The following is a 23,409-nucleotide window of genomic DNA, read 5'->3' on the forward strand; positions in this document are numbered from 1 at the left end:
TTAGGATTTTGCCTGTGGTGGATTTTTTCATGGTCAAAGTTGTGGAGGAGGGCATTGAGAGATATGGGATTAGTGTTCTCGATGAGGAGTTGGGAGCATACTTATTTACAAAAGAGTATGTTTGTGACACTGACTATGACACAGAGAGATGTGTTGTCTCTTTTGAGGGATTCTCTATACCAGAGGCTTGGACCTTATTCAGTACGTACAGGAGTTTCTCCCTTCGATACGAGTATTTTGTGGCACCTGATAAAGCTCTATTTCAATCTTCATTTGTGTCAGGTAAGATTAACTATAACTATAATAGATTTATGGTAATTTTTTAATTAATGTTTTATCAATAATTCTCTCTTTTCTTTGTAGGACCACGAGTAAAGAAGATATCCACACTTGATGGTCAATGTAGTGGAGATGCGTCAGTTGCATACCATGTTGGACGGCGACATCATGCATTACCTGTCGTTGATGGCTCTAGGAAGCGGAAGCTTTACTTCTCTATTGATCAGTAGATCGATTGACTCGCTACTTTTGCTATTTTTATTTTTTTGTGTTGATCTTTTTCATTGCTCTGCGCAGAGCGAGGATGTTATTTGCATATTTAGTTGAAAATCGTTACTTATTCGATAATAAAAATCTTTTTCATCGCTATACAACGAGGATGTTTATTTGCATGTTTAGTTGAAAATTGTTACTTATTCATGCATATGTTTGTGCTCATTTCATATATATATATATATATATATATATATATATATATATATATATATAGAGAGAGAGAGAGAGAGAGAGAGAGGTGTATGTACATGTATGTAACATACAGAGAGAGACACACATACATGTAAGAACATTCATTATATATGTGTTATAGCAACGTGCATGGTAGGACAAGGAAAGAGATCATTGTGTGCAATCATGTATACGCTAGGAAATGAACGCTTTATTTTTTTGTGCTATGGTAAGAGAGAGAGAGAGAGAGAGAGAGAGAGAGAGAGAGAGGCAGGCTCCTATTAATCTAGGATTTGAAAAATATCAAGCTGGGAATTCTACTTTCAAACCTTTGACAACAACTTCGTCCACTCCACTAACAACAAGTATATCTGTCCTGTCACTTTGTCAATTTGTTCCACTAGCTGACAACCAACACATACATATCGGAACATTTAGTTTATGACTTTTATATTTATATCTTTTTCTGTACTATCTATTTTAATCATCGAGGAGAGCAGGGACACATGGCAGGACAAGAGAAGAGGGCAGTCATGTGTACGCTAGGGAACGAATACTTTGCTTTTTTGTGCTACGGTGAGAGAGAGAGAGAGAGAGAGAGAGAGAGAGAGAGAATAGGCTCCGGATTTGAAAAATATGGAGCTAGGAATCCTACTTCCAAGCCTTTGCCAACGACTTCATCCTATCACAATTATATACATACCAAGCATCGGTCACAAAAAAAAAGTTACACAAAATTACCATGTGACACAAATTCAGAGTTTAGAGGCTAAGTGGGTTAGACCCCCTTGGAACGGTACTCCAACGTTGTGCAATGTGAAATCGACTCCATGATCATTGAGCATTTTCCAATGTTTCACTGTGCCCACTGACAAACCCTAAGGTTTTGAAAGATTTAAAGATTAAAGAAGGATCGTTGATACGCAGTGTGTGGGGTCTCATCCCCAGCATCTTGCAGGTCTCCATAGCCAGCAATCCTCTGTTTTGAATCGAAGCTGCGGCATGCCTGATTCTATAATCGGACAGGCAAGAACGTGCTGGAAGGGCAGGTAACTCTGTGCTTTCTATGGCGTACGGTGCCTTCCTGTGAAGTTGCTGACTGATAAGAGGGTTCCTGTTGAGAATGATCTGCACAGGTGTATCTTAGCTGCACCGGCGCAGCAAGGAAATAGGCAGGATGGCTATGGCGATTCAAGGGTTTCTGTTGGTGTTCCAGAAAGGAGGCAGGCGGCTCTCCGCCTATGACAGACCTGCAGTGCCACTGTTTCCTTTTGCGTTCAAGCTCTTATAAAAGGTGGCTATGGCCGTGCTAGCGTTTCCAAGTGCGTCTCAGGTTTTGTGAAACGATTCCCTCTTCCTGCGGCTTTTCCGATCGACCTCCATGGATATCCGTTGCCTGCTGCTGTCCGTTATCTTTATTTCTCTCTGCCTCTGCGACCGATCTTTTCCTGCGCCGGCGCCGACCTTGCGGAGTGCAACTCTTAAGTCTGAGGTTTCACTGGCAGACTCTGTTGGCAGGGAAGGCCCCTTTGGCCACGTTGCAGAAGAGGAACAGATCAGGGCTTACTTGGAATGGAAAGGCACACGAGAAGAGGATCTCATGCAAGATGGCCACAGCAGAAGCTCCAGTGACGAGCCTGAGGGCGATGCCACATCTTCACAACGGTTTCTGCAAGAAGCAAAAAAAATATCTGCAATCAAAGCCCAGGTACTGCTGTTCCTCTTCTTTCTTTCTCTCTGTTTTTTTGTAAGGCGTTTGTCAAAACATCGTTTTGCCTTATTCTGTCTTTGCCTTTCGTTCGCAATTGTGAGGATTTTGTATGTGCCTGTTGTTATTGTCATGGAAAGTCTTATGCTTTTGTTTATCCATTAGAAATGCTCAATTTTAATCATTACATGCAGGACGGCAAGAAGAAGAACCCGGAAGAAAAGGATCACAATCACGATTCTGCTGCGGTTGACCAGGAGAAAGGATCATCAGGCACGAAGCCACCGAATATTGAAGGTACTCATGCTAATACTCCAACTAACGACAAAACAGAAGCAACACACGAGAAGACAGAGTCCACAGAAATGCCTGCACCCCATCCTTCAATTAAGCCGAATAAGGACACAGTTCCAGAAGGAAATGAAGGTAAGGTCAACAATATAACACCTGATGTGAAGAAACCAGATCCTGAAAACAAGGAACGTGGCCCGGATTCAGGTCAGGAACATGGTTCACCTGCTATACAATGTTGTGAAGATCCCAACAAGTTGGTTAGTGCCTGCCTACGCGTCCCAGGTGATGGTAAGCACATTTGATCAATCACTCTGAAGCTTGGATTAGAGTCTAAACTTAGAATCTTTATGTATTATGAATTCGAGGATGAGGGTAGGGGACTCTGGTCATAGATAGCATTGGGTATCATGGAGTGAGCACACTATCGTCAAAGTAATGTGTAGTGAAATTAGTAAACACTGCTTCTGCTGTTGGTCACGGTCGTGGCATAAAAAGTACCTGCACAAAGCAAAGTAAAATGAAGATAGTTGTGTTTTAAAAAGTTTGTGGAAGTTGTCAGGTGCTTTACTTGGACACTTGAAGGAACCATGCATGTAAAAGTTGACAACCCATATCTATTTAAGAAGGCAAAACACACATTTTTGTGGCTCTGGCTGTGCAGCAACTCTCAACTTCTCTTTGTCCATCACATACGAAGGGGACTCGAAAGTAACAGTGAATGTCCTTGCTCCAGAATTCTTCATAGCTGATCGCCCTGAAGTGTCGGTAATGAAAGGAAGAAATGAAACAGTAAGCTCTTAAACATTGGCCTTTTGCTTTGGAATTAGTTCATTTATAGCAAATTTGGGGTTCTAGTTGTTGAATGTATGCTTTATCTAAGAATTATCTGTTCTGATTTTTACAGATTGAGTTTACAATAAATCCAAAGTTTGAAACAAGTGCGTTGGATTTTGAAAAAGTAAAAAACATGACTATCACAGTTCATGGTGAATGCAAGATAGCAGTTCCCATTGAGTATCTTCGCAATTCAGTGCAACAGAAAAACCGTCAGCATTCATCTTACTCTTCATTTGCTACGCCGATGATGGGTGCGTACGTGCTCCTCATTGTTTTTGTCCTGGCATCAGCCGGGGCTTTTTTCTGCTACAAGTGCTGTGGGAGAAAACGGTCTGGGGATGCTGTGAAGTATCAACAGCTGGAAATGAATGCATCAGGACTGGGTACACCAAAAGAAAGGGCAGAGGAAAGTACAGATGCATGGGATGAGAATTGGGATGATGATTGGGAAGACACAGAAGCTGCCAAATCCTCATCACGGTTAAGTCAAAACTTGTCCTCAAGAGGCTTGGCAGCTAGGAGAGGCAATAAAGATGGTTGGGACAATAGTTGGGATGATTGATGGAGCCAATAGTTGGGAGGATTGATGGACAAGTCCTATATACAGGCACACCTCACATTTTTTGGTTGGTGTAGGGCTGTTTTTATGGTTGGATTGCTTGAGGAAGGGCTAGTTTGTACTTCAAGTGTAGTTGCTCATGTCGTATCTTGCTGCCATTTCTGGAAGTTTTGAGAGGTTTCTTGAGCAGTAAAGGCCTCTGATAAACTGAAACGTAGATCTGTCTGCAAGAAAGCTCTCTCTCTCTCTCTCTCTCTCTCTCCCTCTCTCTCTCTCTCAGATTTGTACAGCTTCAATGTCTTTGCAAGCCCCCACCTGCTTCAAGTCAGGTATAGCACAGAGCTAACAGTCTTGGGGCTAATGCCAGATGGATAAGGGAAGCCAAACAAAAACTGAAACAGTGTTGGAGGCAGCACTAGCCGAAATTTTGTGAACTTGTGTAAATGTCATGGGGTCTGAGGTTGGCCATAAGTCGAAGAGGTTTTCAATGAAGTTGCAGAAACAACTGTCTGCAGGATGCACATGCAACAGGGTCCATCTCTAGGGTAAACTGAAGTAAAGATAAGTATGCATTCTTGTAAATGTAGCTAAAGTTCCTACCCACGAGCAGCTTTTAATTGGTTTTAGATATTAATTCAAAAACAGCAGGACTGATAATACTTTCTGATAACTGTGTAGAGAACAGAAGGTAGGAAAGGTGGTTTTTCAGTAAGGTGCTAAATTTTTAACTTTTAATAAGGTTCAACACTTCAAAATCTTACTGTAAGTACCAGGTATGGAGATTGCACAAAGGCATTGTTTTGTTTTGACTCATCTTTTCTGGCAGTAATGTTATTTATGTACTTTTAAAGGTAACAAGCTCCGTGGATGGGGTCAAAAACAGAAATTTCAGTGCTTATATGAATTACAAAGCAACATTCGTGTTCAACAAACATTAGTCACTGAACACACATTAATCACACAATGTGTCAAGTCAAAGCTGTTATTTTTTTGTTTTTATTGTGTGTGTGTGTTTGTGTGCTGTATGTAGGCTTATCTGCATATATATGTGTGTATGTCTATGTATGCTGCCACTGACAAACTTAATAGGTATGTCCTATTGGCTTGCAAGTGGATCGGTGTTCAGATCTGTTAAGAAAGTGTCTATTGCCTTGGCAGGCGTGGAATGATGTGATCCTGGACTGGCCCTGCTCTTGCTCTTGTTTCCTTTCTACTTGACCCGTGTTCCTTACTTAAGACTTATATCTTCTGTATTTGCATTTTGCTTTTTTTATCATGTTGCATGGTACAATTGGTTTTTTTTTCATCTGCACCTACTTTAGAGGGAATGAACTTTGGAGAAGTGGTCGTTGACATCCTTGAGAGACTGCCTTTAGAAAAGTCGCCTTTTCAGCCTTTTGCATGAAGTGTGCACTTTTGTGAGGTTTGCGAGACATTTGTCCCTAAATCATGGAAGCAAGTGGAATATCTTCATGAATGTGCATGTACTTAAGAAAGAATTTGAGGTTTTTTTTCCACATTAAATGCACTAAAATTGTTAATTAAGAATGATCACTCACTCATGCAACGTGATCTTGAGCCGTACTTCTATGGTTGCGCATTGGTAATTTGTACATCAAACCATCTCTCTCAATGGAAATCAGTGGGGTTGTTCAGCTTGAGGAATTAGTTGTGGTTGGCCTTGAGTTGTTAAGGCAATCAAAAGAGTAGCTCGGGAGAAGGTGACAAGGGGGTGAGAGCTAAGAGAATCTACTCACATACCAATTATTAGAGTGGAGGTCAAAGTAGCAATACACACATAAATAAAACAAGTAAGGAGAGAAATGGAAGCATAACACTCAAAGTAGATTGATGAGAATGTGTGGAGTACAAGTGATAAGGTCACTTACACACTCATAATGTTTATACATGCGCACGAGGAAAAAAAAACCTACTAAAGAGAGAAAAAGCACCTTGAGCCATTGTTAATTTATGTCCACCCATCACTACTATATAAATGGTTACATCTCTTGGTTGCTCACCAATTTAAATAGCAATCATCAAATGGCATGCATTGATTGTAACATGCCTACAAAAGGAAAGGAGACATGGGTTTTTATCACATCATGTGGTTGATGTCATTCAATAGAAGTATCTAACTTCTCCTTCGTGTCTCCATGCGTGAGCATTGTTACTATTGCAATACTTGAGTAAATGAGATTTTCACTTTTGCTTAGTTGGCAAAAGTGAGCACAAAGCTCTTACCATGTTGCTCTCGATGGCTTCTTGTTGTTTATTAGAGTTGGTTGGAGTTGCTCAACTCAATTAGGCTTTGATGACTGCCACTATTGTTGAAAATTATAACCACCATTGCAAGAAACAATTATTACAGTAGATAATTCTTTGTTGGAAAGATGTGTCTTGAAGAAATAGCAAGGATTTTGGAATAAATTTAGAAGAAAATTTAACACTTGTCAAGGTGAGGAAGAACAAGAACAAAAGCAAGGCCCTAGTACCAAATTAGAAGATAAGAACATAGGTAATCATGGGGAAATGAGTAGAATAATTATAGAGATGGCTAAATGTTACCAGTGCACGATGATTGAGATAGCAAAAAGAGGTCATTAAGGTTGTGTATTGCTAATCAACACGCCACTCAAACATGTAAAATTATATGATTAACTCTTTTGATGTCTCCATAATTCTCCCATTAAATTACGTGATTAGCTTCTTTCATATCTCCATCGTTCTCTTGACAAGAAATGACATGATTAGCTCCTTTCATGTCTCCATAATTCTCTTGTGGAATTATTGCGATTAGCTCCTTTCATGTTCCCATAATTTTGTTCCATTAATCTCTCCATGTCTACTTGATTTGCTCTACCTGGATTCCCTTGGCAACTAACATTCTACATCTTAACTTTGACACTCTTAAGTTGTTTTTCCACCCTCTAGTTAAGCCTTGAGACTAATGGTGGCAACATTACTTGGAGAGGAAAAAGTGAAATTGTGCCAACTTTTCATAGTTTCATTTTCCTCGAAAAACTAGACGTGACATAAGCAATACACCCTAGTAATTGATGTGAAAATACCTAGTTGAATGAGTATTTAATAGCTTGCTTGTTAGATGATTAAATAACAATGATGTGGAAAAGACATATTATAAGCTTAGACAAGTACCCACTCACGTAAACCATAATCTATGCTCTCCTTTATTAATACCACTTTTCTAACACCCCTTGATCCACAATTGTTGAAATAGCAAGTGATGTTGGGTAAACGCTAGGAGCAAGGTTTACAGGATTGCATTCATGTCTTGGAAACCATGAACATACTTCCACATAAGTTTTGCATGACTAGACAAGATGGAAAATTACATCCGTGTTTATGCTTAGTAGTGCGACATCCCTTTTAAGAGCAACAAGTGATTTTGAATGAAGAGTAGCTAGAGATTCATCTTGCGAGGATGACTACTCCACAGAAGGAGCAACTTTTGCATTACCCACACTAACATGCCACCACAATCCAGCCTTGAGAACCTTGCAAGCTGTCGTTTCCTCGATAAAGTGTCATTTCACCTATGTGAGAATGGGCTTACTAGAATATAGTGATATAATCATTTTCATGACCACACTTCCTCATGATGTCAACTTGACCCTTCTTGTAAAGAATTCTTGTAGTCAATTTATAGGGGGGCACCTTCCTGATGAGGCATCTTGCTCTGTTGTTCTTGATAGGACAGTCCATTGGGAATCTATTAGCCAAGAAGTGGTGAAAGTCTTCACTCCACTTCGGTACATGGTCAATGTGGAATAGTGAAGCATCGAAAAGATCATCTTTCACTTCTTCCCAACATTGACATGAATCCCTTTTATATTGTGATGTGAAAAAAAAATCTAAAAGAATGAGCAACCATGTAGGGATATTCTACGTGGTGCAACACCAAATAAGGTATTGCTTTTGATGGTGGTCAATAAAGAATACAAAAACTTGGTAGTAGCCAAGAGATATTATCTATACTTCTTTACATCATACACCATGAGATAATGTCGATACTTCTTTACATCATACACCATGGCTAATCCCTCTTCCTCAGTAGTTGTGTAATTGTGTTCACATCATAATTGATGGATAGCAAAGGTCACAAAAATTTCATGTTGTGTGCTCCCCTGTCTACGCTAATACATATCCAATGGGGAATGTTGAAGCATCGATATGTACATGGAAAATTGGATCCTAAATGGGGGATCTCAAGATGGGTACACTTGCTAATTAATGAGGCTCCCCACCTAGGCTTCTTTAATAATTCTCATCGCGTACTACTCTATCATCGATGTTGTAGGACTTAAAGTACTCGTGCACTTACCTTAGATCTTCCTTTTGAGGCTTGGCGAGCTCTTTGAGTTTGTCTTCCTTATGTTTCTCAACCTTAACTTTATTGAGCTTGTGTTGTCATGCAACTCGGCAAAGCTTGGTTTCCTTGGAGCTTGTGGGTTGTATTGGGCCACTAGCTTTAGCCTAACTCAGGGTGATCTTATTTTGGTTAGTTTTTGATGTAATATAACCTCAATATAGCAAAGCTAATGAAGATTTGTCTCCATGGGGAGAAGATACTTCTTAGGCTTTCTATGTCGTTATCTCCTTTTTAGCTAAGTACACACTTTAAAGATGCAATAATTTTGACAAACGTTACAATGAGTTCCAAAAATTTACCATGGTCCAAGAAAAGGATTGTATGTTCCTAACCCCTAAAATTTTGAAACAACCATTTGAAAAATCGTCCAAGAAAAGGATTGAATATTCCTAACCTTTGTAATTTGAAACAACATTTGAAAAATGGAGTTTAGATTATGTCTCACTAAAGGAATCCATGCACTCTTTATCATAGTCACCACCACCATCGATTATTTTACGAAGTGGGCTAAGGACAAAGCTATGCAAAATGGAGATATGAGAGTATGAAAATGTGATTACTCATTTCAGTTGCCCACAAGAAATAGTGAGTGATTGTGATAGACATTTTTATGAACAAAATAGTGAGTGAAAGCTCCCCATAAAAATGTGATTTTTTGTTTCGGGAGTTTGGGAAAATCCCATTACTTTAGGAATTTTCTTTTCAATATAATCAAATCCAAAGTTATTGGAGAACGTGGATTTAGAAACTACTCTTCAAGAGCTTTCAACGAAATGTCAGATGAGTTGGTTTTGACAAAAACTTAAAAGGATTCATCGTGTCTCATTTTTTTAATCTTACAAAATGGAAATTGGGATTTTCCCAAAGTTCCTAATATGGTCTTTGAATCTCTATAAAAATGTGATTACTTGTTTTGAGTGCCACTACAAATAGTGAGCGATCAATGGTACACATTTTATGACTGAAGTGGAGTTCTTGCTCAAAGAGTGTTCCTTGTGGCACACAAAAAAGTCAACACCTTACTGTCCTAAGTGAACATTTAATCAAAAATCACAAATAAGACTTTATGCACCATTCTCATCAAGGCGGTAGAGGTGTCAAGAAAGAACACAAGTTGCATGGTGCTGTTGGAAATAAGTGCACACTAGGTGTACTATTTCTCTAGTCTAGTTTTCAGTTGAGTCTTTGTGTCTTGAGTCTAGTGCCATGTGGCACCTCTACATTTATCCCATAAGTGAGTCTACTCAATCTTGTACTTCTCACCTATATATTGTGGGTGTCACATCAATGAAAGTATCAATCTTGTGTCTTGTCTACACTCATCTCAAGGTATGTCTAAGCTTTGTGTTTCCTTTTTAGTCTTGCTTTCATTTCAGTTTCAGTTTCAGCTTTGTCTCTACCCCATTTCTCCTACATGGTATCAGAGCAGGTTTATCCTGGCTCCCCTCATCCTTGCCTCAGTCTGCTGCAGCCATAGCTGCGTTTTTTTTTCTGCCCGCCACCACAGAATTATGACCGCCCCTGTTTTCATCAAGTTCTGCCTCGCCATACTCCAGCTGAAGGGTTCCTGTTTCTTCCTGACGATGTTCTTCATCTACTCCATCAGTATAAGGCTCTTCATTATGGTGCGAATCTTTTCCTTCAGCTGGGCGACTCTCTCTCTCGATGGCATCTCTCTAGGTGCAGCCCGTGCTGCCCCTACCCTCATCGCTGCCCTGTTTGCCTCTGCTCCGCCTGTTGATTCTGCTCCAGCTTGCAACTCAAGATCTGTGCCAACAACTGCCGTCTCTCTACTTGAGCTTCCCCGCCATATCTCTGTCGCCACGACTCAGCTCTAGTCTGCTGCAAATCTGCGCCATCTTCCCCTGGACTGCGCCCTCTTCTACGCCTCTGCCTCTTCATCTCCAGCAAGGCCTGCGCTGCATCTGCTCTGACATCTGCATCTGCTGGAACTGCCCGCTTGTCTCCTCAGCCTCTGGCCGCTCCTATCTGCCACGTCATTCTCTCGTTCGTGTGTGTTCGTGGAGCTGCTGTCTATACCAGGCCGGGTGCTGCTGTTCAGTCAGTTTGTGCCTCATCATCTTCTCCTCCGGCCTCCACTCCAACTTCCATGTCTCCATCTTCTACTCCAGCAACCTCTACAGCAGCAGCTCGCGCTCTCCATCTAAGAAGTATTTTCAGTCTACTCTCTATTTCTTAAAAAAAAAAAAGGGTTCTGAATTTCATTTACTTCTCTATCTTGTACGGGATTAGACACTGCCAAATCTGGTAAGACCTTCCCATCTCTCTCATAATTGTCTATGTTTTCATGCTATCTACCACCATTGATCACCAATGATGTAGATCATGGGGTAATATCATGTCTATTTGTCTACATGGACTTATCTTTGTCCCTATCCAAGAGGCACCCCTGCATTACCCACTCTAGCAGGAGGATTGACCTTGAGGAGGGATTATCTATCTAGGTCCATCTCTCTATCTATCTACAATCAGTCAGTCTCTCTATTTATGTGTCTATCCTGTGTGTCTATCCTGTCACATGTCTTTGACACTCTATCTATCAGTCTATATGCCTCTCTTTTGTGGATTAGCTACCCACATTCTTTTGGCATTTTGTCTATGTCCCCATTTATCTTCTATTTGTCAGTCTCTCTCATGTCTATCTGAAAGTCTCTCTCTCTGTGGGACCACTCTATTGGCTGATTGTCTCTCTCTCTGTCTGTCTATGATCCACTCTTGTCCCTACCCTTGTGGACCCATATGAGGATATCACTTGAGGAGGGTTGTCTCAGGATCTTTTGTCTCTCAAGTCTTGTCTCTCAGTCTATCAGTCTTTATGTCTGTCTTCTAGTCTTGTCCATCTTGTCTTCTAGCTTGTCTCTCAATCCTTGTCTAGTCTCTCTGTCTTGGTTTTATCTTTTGTCATGTCATAGTCTTGTCTTTTTGTCTTCCTCCTAGTGTCCACTTAAGGAGGGTGTTGGAAATAAGTGCACACAAGGTGTACTATTTCTCTAGTCTAGTTTTCAGTTGAGTCTTTGTGTCTTGAGTCTAGTGCCATGTGGCACCTCTACATTTATCCCATAAGTGAGTCTACTCAATCTTGTACTTCTCACCTATATATTGTGGGTGTCACATCAATGAAAGTATCAATCTTGTGTCTTGTCTACACTCATCTCAAGGTATGTCTAAGCTTTGTGTTTCCTTTTTAGTCTTGCTTTCATTTCAGTTTCAGTTTCAGCTTTGTCTCTACCCCATTTCTCCTACAGCTTTGTGGGCCTATTGAACTGCCTACAAGGTGGCTTCACCTTTTCACCTTGGATTTGGGATTGATGCAATCATGCTAAATGGAACACTTGGTTCCAAGCTTGTGAATTGTAACAAGGAAAAATCTAAAGGAAAACCCTCTTACATAGAAGCTATCTTTCCTTAGAGTAACTAAGCGAGCAAAGATTGGTATTTTTATATGGATTGATGGTTGAAAAACTATGGTACAATTTTGATGACCAACTCAAGGATAAATTCATTAAGGTAGGAGACATGGTACATATGTACACTTATGTAAGAGCACCAATCGAAAACTCATGTACCAAGGACAAGGTCCCTATTGAGCCACTAAAATTACTCAAGGTAAAATAAAGATAGAGATCCTAGATGGTGCAGAGATGGCAGCAAGCTGAAATGCTACTATGGACCTTCACCTAGGACATGCTCATTCATAATAAGAAAAGGAAGGAGAAATGAGAGACTGATAATGAAAAATGGAGGTTATGAGTTGAGGCGAGCACCCACTGATAAAAAAAGAACCAAAGAGATTATAGGGCCCCAAGTGTATGGATCTTTGTGCATGCAATCCACCTTTAAAAAGAAATGAAAATAAGGGTGGAACCTACTCACCTTTAAAAAGGGTGGAACCTACTCACCTTTGAATAAAGCACCTAATGGCAAGCATTGATCTACAATTTGTAATATGCCTAAAAAAAGGATTGAAGGAGACGTTCATGTGGTTGATGTCATTTAATAGAAGTATCTAGCTTCTCCTTCATGCCTCCATGCATGATGGTGTTGTTACTATTGCAGCACTTGAGTAAATGAGATTTTCACTTTAGTTTAATTAGCATAGGTGAGCACAAAGCTCTTACCAGGTTGCAACAAATGTTGTTGATGGCTTCTTGTTGTTTATTGGAGTTGGTCAAAGTTTCTCAACTCAATTAGGCTTTGATGAGCACCACTATTGCTCTAAATTATAACCACCATTGCAAGGAACCATTGTTGCAGTAGGAAAGATGCATCTTGAAAAATGGCAAGGATGTTTGGATACATTTAGAAGAAAATTTAACACTTGTCAAGGAGAGGCAAGAAGATCAATGGAGAACAAAAGCAAGGCCCTAGTACCAAATTATAAAATGAGAACACAAGTAATCATGGGGGAATGAGTATAATAATTATAGAGATGACCAAATGTTACAGGTGACGATTAAGATAACAAAAGGAGCTCACTTAGGTTGTGTATTGCTAATCAACACCACACGACTCAAACATGTAAAATTATAGAGATGACCAAATGTTACAGGTGATGATTAAGATAACAAAAGGAGTTCACTTAGGTTGTGTATTGCTAATCAACACCACACGACTCAAACATGTAAAATTATATGATTAACTCCTTTGATGTCTCCATAATTCTCCTATTAAATTACATGATTAGCTCCTTTCATGTCTCCATAATTCTCTCAGGGAATTACACGATTAGCTCCTCTCATGTCCCTATAAATCTCTCCTGTTAATCTCTCAGGGAATTACACGATTAGCTCCTCTCATGTCCCTATAAATCTCTCCTGTTAATCTCTCCACCTCTACTTGATTTGCTCTACCTGGATTCCCTTGCAAACTAACATTCTACGTCTTAACTTTGACACTCTTTTAAGTTGTTTTCCCACCCTCTAGTTAAGCCTCGGGAATAATGGTGGCAACATAACTTGGAGAGGGAATATGAAATTGTGCCAATTTTGCCACAGTTTCATTTTTCTCAAAAAACTAGACCTTTGACATAAGCAATAGACCCTAGTAATTGACATGAAAATAGACCCTAGTAATTGACATGAAAATACCAAATTGAATGAGTATTTAATAGCATGCTTGTTAGATGATCCAATTAACAATGATGTGAAAAAGGGGGGGGGAAAGCATGATATAATCTTTAGACAAGTACCCACTTAGCAAACCATAATCTATGCTCCCTTTCATTAATAACACTTTTCCAACACCACCTCTAAAAAGTGGTCTACAATTGTTGAATTAGCAAGTGATGTTGGGTAAATGTTAGGAGCAAGGGGGAGTAGTATTTGACCCTCATCAAACATTTGTATGAGTTCCATAAGTCATAGATTATGGTTTAAAGGTTCAAAGGGATTCCAAAGATACAAGAATATGTGGAAAAGCCAACCCATGCAAAGGCCATAAATAGGCACCTAGAGGAAGTGGAAAGATGCCAAGTGGATGCTCAAGGGAGATGGTGCTAAAATATAGGAAAGATTAGAAGACCGTGTTAGGGAATTTGGGAAAATCCCATTACTTTGGGAATTTGCTTTTCAATCTACTTTTTGATGTATCTTGAGTATACCAATTCCAAAATTACCAGAGAATGTGGATTTAGAACAAACTCTTTAAGAGCTTTCCAACTATATGTTATATGAGGGGGTTTTGAAAAGGGTTCATCATGCCCCCCATTTTTTAATCTCACAAAATGGAATTGGGATTTTTTCAAACTCCCTAATACGGTCTTTTAAGGAGAAATTAATTAATTTTATGGTATTTGATTAATGTTTCATGGAGATTAACTCAAGACTCTACTTAATGGATTATCACATGAGATATTATGCTAAAACTCTTGCCTTGTCATTAAGATTCAAACTCCCTAATATGGTCTTTTAAGGAGAAATTAATTAATTTTATGGTATTTGATTAATGTTTCATGGAGATTAACTCAAGACGATAAAAAGGCACTCTACTTAATGGATTATCACATGAGATATTATGCTAAAAATCTTGCCTTGTCATTAAGATTCATTTTTGTCATTAGCATTGTCCCCTTAGGGTTAATCTATTTCTTGCTAAGATGTTGATTCTAATCCATTTATACACACTCTAATCCTTTGTAGACATAAATCTCAAGTTGATATTAGAGCCACCCCCTTAAGTAGCTATGCACCCTACAATAACCTAGATTAGCAAAATCTTAATAATTTAGCCTTTAAGCTATTTTTCCCTCTTTCTCAAGCCTCAAAATCATCCATAAGCAAGGTGATTGGGGACATCTACCACAAAGGATCTTCACTGGTCAGCTACATCACATTCACTAGCTCTAAGCATTTGAGGAAAAGAGTCTTGACCAAATCACAGGCTTCAAAATAGTCCAACAATTAATGGTGAAAATCTAACAAGAGGCTAGAAATATTAGATATCTCATCATCATTGCAAGCATTTAGTTCATGGTTTCATCATATATATTGTAGAGGATGTATACATTGATTTGTTGAGCAAGAACAAAAAATATTGGAACTTTATTTGTCAAATCATTCTCTACTCTAGCAAAAAATTACCTCTATTAAAACGATAATTATCAATAATAATTAGAGTCAAGTTTCTAAGACATTGAAGGTTATACTTTACTGGTGTATTGCTAACTAAACTCTTGTGCATTATTATTCCCATGATTTGTGTTGTTAATACGAATCGTGATCTAGATCTTACAGATATTCCAATTTCTAGTAATGTTGATGTGTGTCAAAATCAAATTGACTCTTGATATATTACTCTAAATTACTCTCACAAATCATGGAAATTTTTGGTTTATATTTTAGAAAGTTGTGAAGTATCATATGAAAAGAATATCTCCACGTTTGTAATAAGGACTAAACACTGGCATTGCGTAATCTCCATCCCCATACTAAAACCATGGCAAATACACTCATAGTTGATAAATTTAATGGTGATGGTTTCCATACAATGGAACGTAAAACTTAAGTTTACTCTCATAAAAGATGGGCTTTAAGTGAGTAAGTGGAAGGGAGAAATGTCCAAGATTAGAAGGGAAAGAAAAAAGATTTTGGTTTCCATACATGGAAACCATACATGGAACGTAAAACTTAAGTTTACTCTCATAAAAGATGGGCTTTAAGCGATAGTAAGTGGAAGGGAGAAATGTCCACGATTAGAAGGGAAAGAAAAAAGATTTTGGTTTGTAAGATGACGCTTTATAATTTCGTATAAATATTTTTCATAAATTCTTATTGTAGAAAGTGTGTAGAATTTTTTGTTAGGACATCTAACATGTTTTGACAAAGTTTTGCGTTGGAAATTTTTGGTTTTGATCATTTTCAAGTAGTTGCCATTTTTGTGGGTGAGTTTTGATTAGGTTAGAGGTGGAATTAGGAGAAGTTTTGTATGAGAGAGTTTTTCCATTTTGTACATAGAACATCTTTGCTCAAGTGAAATCTTTGTGATTCACATTATTTTACATCCGTTTGGTGACTCCAAAGTGGGTTTTGAGTGCTTTTGTGCTACAAATGTGCCTAGATTTTCGTGTCGAGACATTGCAGGTCCTAAACGGAAGTCAAGGATAAAGATGAGGTCAAGAATAAGATTTAGCCTTGGACGAAGAGATACAAAGTTGAAGAGGAGGATGGAATGTTTGAGATAAGCTATTGAGAATCCTCTTCGGATTACCGAGGCACGAATGGCGCACCCTAGAAAAGGGATGTTTTCCCAGTGTTAAAAAAAAGCGTAATCTCATGGGAATGATGACTGCGTATAAAGAAAGCTTCCTGAACACGTTTTTTTCCATAAAGAGCAACATCACTAAAAATATGACATGCGGATCGAGAAAGCTCTAGGAAGGGCTACTTTTGGCTTTCGATGTGAAGAAGAGGTAGAAAATTGAAGAAGAGATTGAGAGTGTGAGTGAGAGTGCGTGTGCGAGTGAGTGCGAGATTTTCATGAGAGTGAGAGTGCGAGTGAGATAGCTCAGGGGTGGTTGGGTGGTTTGAACTCTTTTCTCCAAGAGTTCTTCATATCAGATTGTTGTAAGATTTCTTGATTATATACAAAATTGTTCTCTTTCTGCCTCAAACTTTGTGCAAATTTTAATTTCTTGAATTGTATTGTGATTACTCAGCCAAAACCTCACAAGTGGTATTAGAGCGGTCGCATCCTTGATCGTGCTTGAAAGATGGCTGATAACGCAATTCAGCAAAGGTTGGCCAAGTAGGCTCAGCTTATTGAATGATTGACCACAGAATTAAAAAAAGCTAAAGGAAAAATAGTAGCCGCCCCTTCAAAACAGAACAAGAACGATTCAGGTGCTGTAGGGATTTATGTAGAGATTCCTCCTGATGTTAATTGTGAACCAGAAAATTGAAAAAGAGTTAAAGCACATGAAGATGTGGCCAAATCTGCCCTAAAGTAGGTTTTCAAGAAAGCAAAACTCTCGAAATTTGATCTGAAAAGAAGACAGGAGAAGATCTTGAGGCTTGGCTTGAAGAATTGGAGGATTTCTTTTCCCTTCGAGAATTCGATGAGAAGGGAAAGGCTAAAATTGCCTTGCTGCAATTGTGCGGTGTCACAAAATTATGGTGGAAGTCCCATGTATAGATTCGAGAGAAACCAAATGAACCAATTACTTGGGCTGAATTTTGAGCTGCTACTACAGAAAAGAGGTATTGTTCTCCTCATTTACTATATGGAAAAGAAGATGGAATTTTACAATATCAAGCAGGTCCAAGAGAGAAAACACGATCTTTACGTTGATGAGTATAAGGAGAAGTTCCTTCATTTGCACAAGTATGCACCTGAAGTCTCGGGTGAGGCTCTTACTCATAAATTTGTAGAGGGCTTGAGGAGGACCTCCTCTACATGATGAAGGGAACAAGATCGCGGTATTTCTTAGATGCTGTATCCAAAGCCGAGAATTTTCAAAGGATGGAAGCATACAATCAAAGAAAGACTACAAAATCAAGGTTAATTCCAATGGGCCATCATCCTCAAGGTTTTCAAAACTCAGGCATTCCATGTAGATATGAATTTTCTAATGATTCCAAGTTTTAAGGAGGGCATAATATGCACCAAAAAGATGGAAATTATGATAGTGGGAAAAAACAAGGATCTGGGCCCTATAATCAACACGGGGGGTAGGCAGAATCCAAATTTTCAAAATTTTGGAAATCAAAATCAGTCCAATAACTAGAACGCTGGGAATCAAAAGAACTAGAAACCAGTAACATGACAGAATGATCCCCAGTTCACTGAGTGAGCAAAGAGGCTTGGGTTGTGCTTTAGATGTGGGGAGCAGGGACATCGCACATTTGAGTGCCCGAGCAAAGCTAAATTCAATTTTGGGACTAGACCGAAGACGCTAGCGAAGTTGACTGCGATGGATCCGACAATCGAGGAAGTGGGGGAACAAGGTGAGTTGCCTAAACCTATAATGAGATGTATGGTTTCTTATACATCTCATGCACATGCTTCAGTGATGATAAGAATAAAAAGAAAGATTAGAATATCGAGATGTTCAATTTTTAGTTGACTCAGGTAGTAGTAGCACTCAATGCTTTATTTCTCCAAAACTTGTGGAATCAAAACACTTAAGATTAGGAAATTAAGTAAAGAGGCCCGTCCAACTTGCCAATGGGAAAACTCACTACACCCAAGGGTTCTTGGAAAACTTATCTTTCTATGCCATCGAGATGGGTAAGTGTGATGCAATAATTGGGATGGATTGGTTAGTCTCCAACAAAGCCCTCATTAACTATGTGGATAGGATTGTGAGTTTTGCTAGTGAGGTGGGAGAAACCCAAGTTATTCAAGGGGAAGAGAGGAATAGTGAGGCCTTTCTAATTTTGACCTCGAAACTTTTGAGAGGGATTAGGCAAGGGTGTGAGACATTCTTAATCTTTGCTGATGAGCTTAAGGAAGAGACATGAAGGAAGACCATCCCGAGTATGTGAAGAAACTCCCGATGAATATCGTGATGTTTTTCCGGATGACCTACCTGGGATGTCTCCTCCTAGAGACTTAGATCATGCCGCCATAGAGGTAGAACCAGGAACCCAACCTTCCTCTAGGGCGCCCTATAGGTTTAATGTGGAGTTGAGAGAGCTGAAGTTTCAGTTGGATGACTTGACGCAAAAGGGTTTCATTAGACCTAGTGTTTCTCCTTGGGGTAGTCTAGTTTTATTTCAAAGGAAAAGGGATGGGACTTATAGACTTTGCATTGACTATAGAGGGTTGAATAGGTAGATAATTAAGAATAAGTACCCTTTACCTCACATAGATGAGTTGTTGAGTCAATTGAGTGGGTCCTTTGTCTTCACCAAGATTGACTGGATACCATCAAATTTGCATTAGAAGCGGGCATTTCTAAGATTGCATTTAGGACTCGATATGGGCATTACGAGTTCACTGCTCTTCCTTTCGGATTGACGAATGCATCTGATACTTTCATGTGCTTGATGAATAACGTGTTTCATGAATACTTGGATGATTTGATTCTTGTATTCCTAGATGATATTTTTGCGTATTCAAAGAATGGAAAAGATCATGAGATTTATCTTAGGAAAACACTTCAAAAGTTGCGAGATCACAAGTTGTATGAAAAGATGAGTAAGTGTTTCTTTGCTAAGGACAAGATTGTGTATTTAGTCTGTGTCATTTCTAAGGAGGGTATCCACATAGATCCTGAGAAGATTAAAGTGATTATGGAATGACCTAGACCCAGGTGTGTGATAGATGTGAGGAGCTTCATAGGATTGGCACAATTCGAGAGAAAACACATTAGAGACTTTTCTAAGATAGCTTCTCCATTGACCGATCTCAACAAACAAGAAAAAAAGTTTAGGTGGGATGAAAAGTGTCAAGAAGCTTTTGACACTTTAAAAGCTAAGGTTGTTGAGAATTATATTTTGAAAATACCAAAAATAGGAAAACCTTTTGTAGTAACTTGCGATGCTAGTGGAGCACAAATTAGTGTGATGTGGGGACGAGTAGTAGTAGAATATGAGTCAAGGAAACTTAGGAGCCATGAAGAGAAGTATCCTACCCATTGTTGAGATTCAAGCTCGATGTCAGTGTGAGCCAGCTATGCTATGTGCTGGCAGATTAGGTAGGAACATGTGTGAGACATAAATGACCGTGTGTCTCAGCTGGTCATAGTGTGTGGACATTAGCTAGGGTTAGATATGTGTGGACACAACTCATAGTGTGTTGTGTGTATTATGGATTATGGCATTATGCTTTGTGTGAGAGTGGAGATGGCTTCCCTCTATGGTTAGGGTTTGCAATATCCATTAGGGTTTGCTCCTGTGTGTGTGTCTCCTCCCCCTCTATCGTTCTTTCAACATGGTATCAGAGCCTTGTGCTATTTATTAGGGTTTATGAGTGAGTGAGTGAAGAGGGAGAAAAAGCTGTGAAGAGAAGCTGTGAAGCTAGCCATTGGAGCTGTAAAGCTTGGAGCACACCGACTACTATTAGATTTGAGAGCTTGGCCTACTGGGTAAGGTTTTCTAAACATCCTTGAGCAGATTGCAGGTGATTCAGGCAAAAACAAAGCAAGTTAGAGCAAATCAAAGCAAAGAAAAATTCTGGTTTTTGAAAGCTTTCCATTAAAGCTTGAAAGCATTGCTGTATGGTGGAAATACATGTAAATCTAGCAAAGCAAACATGTATCTGACAATGAGGGATGTAATGGCAACTCCTATGCAAGCCCTACTGTGATTTTGGAGCAATTTACATGTATTTGAATGAGTGAAAATTCTGGTTTTTTGAGCTCTCAGAAAAGGAGGTGAAGATTTAATGAATTTGGAGCATATTTTTGGTAAAAATCCAAGCATTGATGGATTGCACACATACGTAGGTGTGTTGAGGACTTGTATCTATCATCAATTAACCTTATAATCACTCCCAAACCCTCCTACAGTAGGCGGTGCAGCTAGAACAGAGAAACAGGGCAGAGTTTTGACAATTTTGAAGCAAGGAGATCAATTACTCATTGGTTGCTTGGTTCCTTTCACAATTGCTTTAGCAATTGGTTGCTATACACTTTGGAGAAGAGGGCTATGTGATTGGATTGATGAATTATGCCTAATTGAGCTGGGAATGAGCTGATTAAACAGGCTATCCACTGGTTGTTTGCAGAGAAACAGAGCAATTTTAATTGAGCAATTAATCTTTGGTCTTATACAATTGGACAAATTCCTCTTGCATGAAGTTGATGGACACTGTTGCTAAGCTAATGAATGCCTGGTTGCTCAATTTGGACAAATATTGAAGAAATTAGAGCAAATTTGCTACTGGTTATTCTGGTTTTTCCCAAAACAGAGAAAGGGGTTTTCAAAAATTGATATGTACACATGTCAGATGGTGTTGATACTCTACATTGAGGTTGTTTAGGTGTCAATGCAAGTTGCCCAGACTTGATTGCACCACTACATTGTGATTTGGAGCTGTGGAAAGCGCATCAAAACAGGGTATCTCGGACTGCGTGAGGAGACAGTTCATCTTGGATGCATGCAGGTTGATTTTTTCCATCAGTTTGGAGTTTGTTGGCTACTTTGGAGTATCTGGAACACTCATTGGAGTGTGGTTGAGCTGAGGAAGGCTCATTTACAGATTTGAAGTGTGCGGAAGGTGTATGCATTGAGCAACATGTCGGATAATCCAGTACAAATTGTTGGTGAAAAGCTGGATAGGAAGAACTTCCAGGAAGGAAAAGGATTTTGGAATCTCATTACAGGTGCTGAGCCAAAGCCTGAGCTACCTCGACAACCTACACAATAGCAGCTTATTGCTCATAAGCAATGGTCAGAGAGAGAATTCAAAGTGCTGCATTATCTGTCTATATGTATTTTTGATGCTATGCTCATACACATACATGATGCTGAGAATTCCAAAGATGCATGGGATACTTTGGTCAAGATGTTTGATACAGATACGAGTGCTCGCAAGTCTCAGTTGCGACAGCAGATACATAATGTGAAAAGGAATAAAAGGAGCATACATGATTATGTGCAACAAATCAAGAAGTTTGCAGATGCATTGGCCACAATAAATGCCCCCATGCCTGATGATGATTTGGTGGATATTACCTTGCATGGTCTTGGCAAGGAATACAAATCTTTTGATACATCTATCTCAGTTCGAAGTATAGGTCTACCCGACTTTGATGAGTTGGTTTCACTCTTGTTGGTTGAGGAAATCAAACTCAGTGATTCATTTTTGTATGCATATACTAGCCATGGCAGAAATCAGGCTTTTTACTCGCAGAGAGGTTTTAGAGGTAGGGGGAGATTCGCATCACGTGGACGTGGTGGTAATGGTCGTGGATGGCAGGACAGGTCACCACAGCAGAATTTTCAGCCTTTATATGGTGCTCGAGGTGGTCGTGGATATGCACCTCAGAGAGGCAAAGGTAACCCCCGTGGTAGAGGACATAGGCAAGGCCAACAAAATTCTATGCAAGATGTGGAATGCCATTACTGTGGCAAATTTGGATATATGGCGAGAGATTGTTTCCGCAAACAGAATGATTTGAGAGGGGGTAGAGCACAACGTGGTGGTCATTATGGTGGAAATTATGCACAACATGGTGGAAACTATGCATCAAGCAGTAATGATGGCACTGCAAATCATTTGTTTGCCATGAAGCATGATGTGGGTTCTATGACGACAAATGCTGAGAATGATGACACATGGTATATGGACTCAGGAGCATCAAACCATATGACATGTCATGGTGAATGGTTTGAGCATATGAAGCCTATGGATGTAAAAGGCTATGTGGAGACAGGTGATGATACCCTGCATGTCATTACACATGTTGGAAGTGTACCATTGATTATGCACAATGGTCAGATAAAGTCTATGTCAGATGTATTGTATGTGCCTTCTATCACAAAGAGCTTGGCCTCAGTTGGGGGGTCAAATGGTGGAACAGGGATTACAGGTTTGTTTCAATGAGCATGGATGCTTCGTTGAAGATTTCAAACATGGATGTAGAGTGATTGCTAAAGGCAAGAAAGAAGGAAGATTGTTTAAGCTGGATGCTGGAATTCCTGAGCTAAAATCAACCACGTTCTCTAAAAGCAAGAATGTGGTACAGGACATTGATATGTGGCATAAGAAAATTGGACATGTCAATATACAGAGATTAAAGAACATGCAAACAAGAGGCATTGTCAGTGGATTGCCTAGGTTCAAATATGATGGACATATGCATGTTTGTGAAGCCTGTCAGTTTGGGAAGCAGGCAAGGTTGAGGTTTCCTAGAGAAGGAAATATGAGTAGCAGACCACTTGAGATCGTACATAGTGATGTATGGGGTCCTGCACAAAACCCATCTATCAAAGGCAGTTTATACTATGTTACATTCATTGATGATTTCAGCAGGATGACATGGATATACTTTCTCAAAGAGAAGAGTGAAGTGTTGGAAAAGTTCATGGATTTCAAAGCTTTTGCAGAAAAGCAATATGGCTGTTGGATTAAATATTTGAGGATAGATGGAGGTGGTGAATACACCTCAAAAGCTTTTGAGCATTTCTTGAGGAAGCATGGAATAAGAAGACAATTGACTTGCAGGTATACACCTCAGCAGAATGGTGTGGCTGAGAGAAAGAATAGAGTCATATGTGAAGTGGCTAGGGCGATGCTCAATGAAAAGAGCATGCCAGATTACTATTGGGCAGAAGCATGTGCTACTGCAGTGTATATACTGAACAAAACACCTACAGCAGCCATTCATGGAAGCACGCCAGAGATGCGGCTTACAGGTTATAGGCCAGACATTGGACAACTCAAAGTTTTTGGATGCATAGCTTATGTACATGTGCCTGATGAAAGAAG

General features: G+C 39.5%; 1 protein-coding gene across 1 annotated transcript; it reads left to right on the forward strand.

Annotated features, from left to right (window-relative positions):
* The first annotated feature begins 1,448 nt into the window (after positions 1-1,448).
* Positions 1,449-4,881, forward strand: LOC147607898 (uncharacterized). Its single transcript, XM_086790064.1, has 4 exons — positions 1,449-2,434; positions 2,629-3,016; positions 3,390-3,517; positions 3,633-4,881. The coding sequence occupies exons 1-4, from the start codon at positions 2,108-2,110 to the stop codon at positions 4,125-4,127; spliced, it is 1,338 nt and encodes a 445-aa protein (XP_086646190.1). The 5' UTR covers positions 1,449-2,107; the 3' UTR covers positions 4,128-4,881.
* Positions 4,882-23,409: the final 18,528 nt, after the last annotated feature.

Source organism: Cibotium barometz, chromosome 54 (genome assembly GCF_041138505.1).
Source record: "Cibotium barometz isolate CiBa-2024 chromosome 54, ASM4113850v1, whole genome shotgun sequence".
NCBI lineage: Eukaryota > Viridiplantae > Streptophyta > Polypodiopsida > Cyatheales > Cibotiaceae > Cibotium > Cibotium barometz.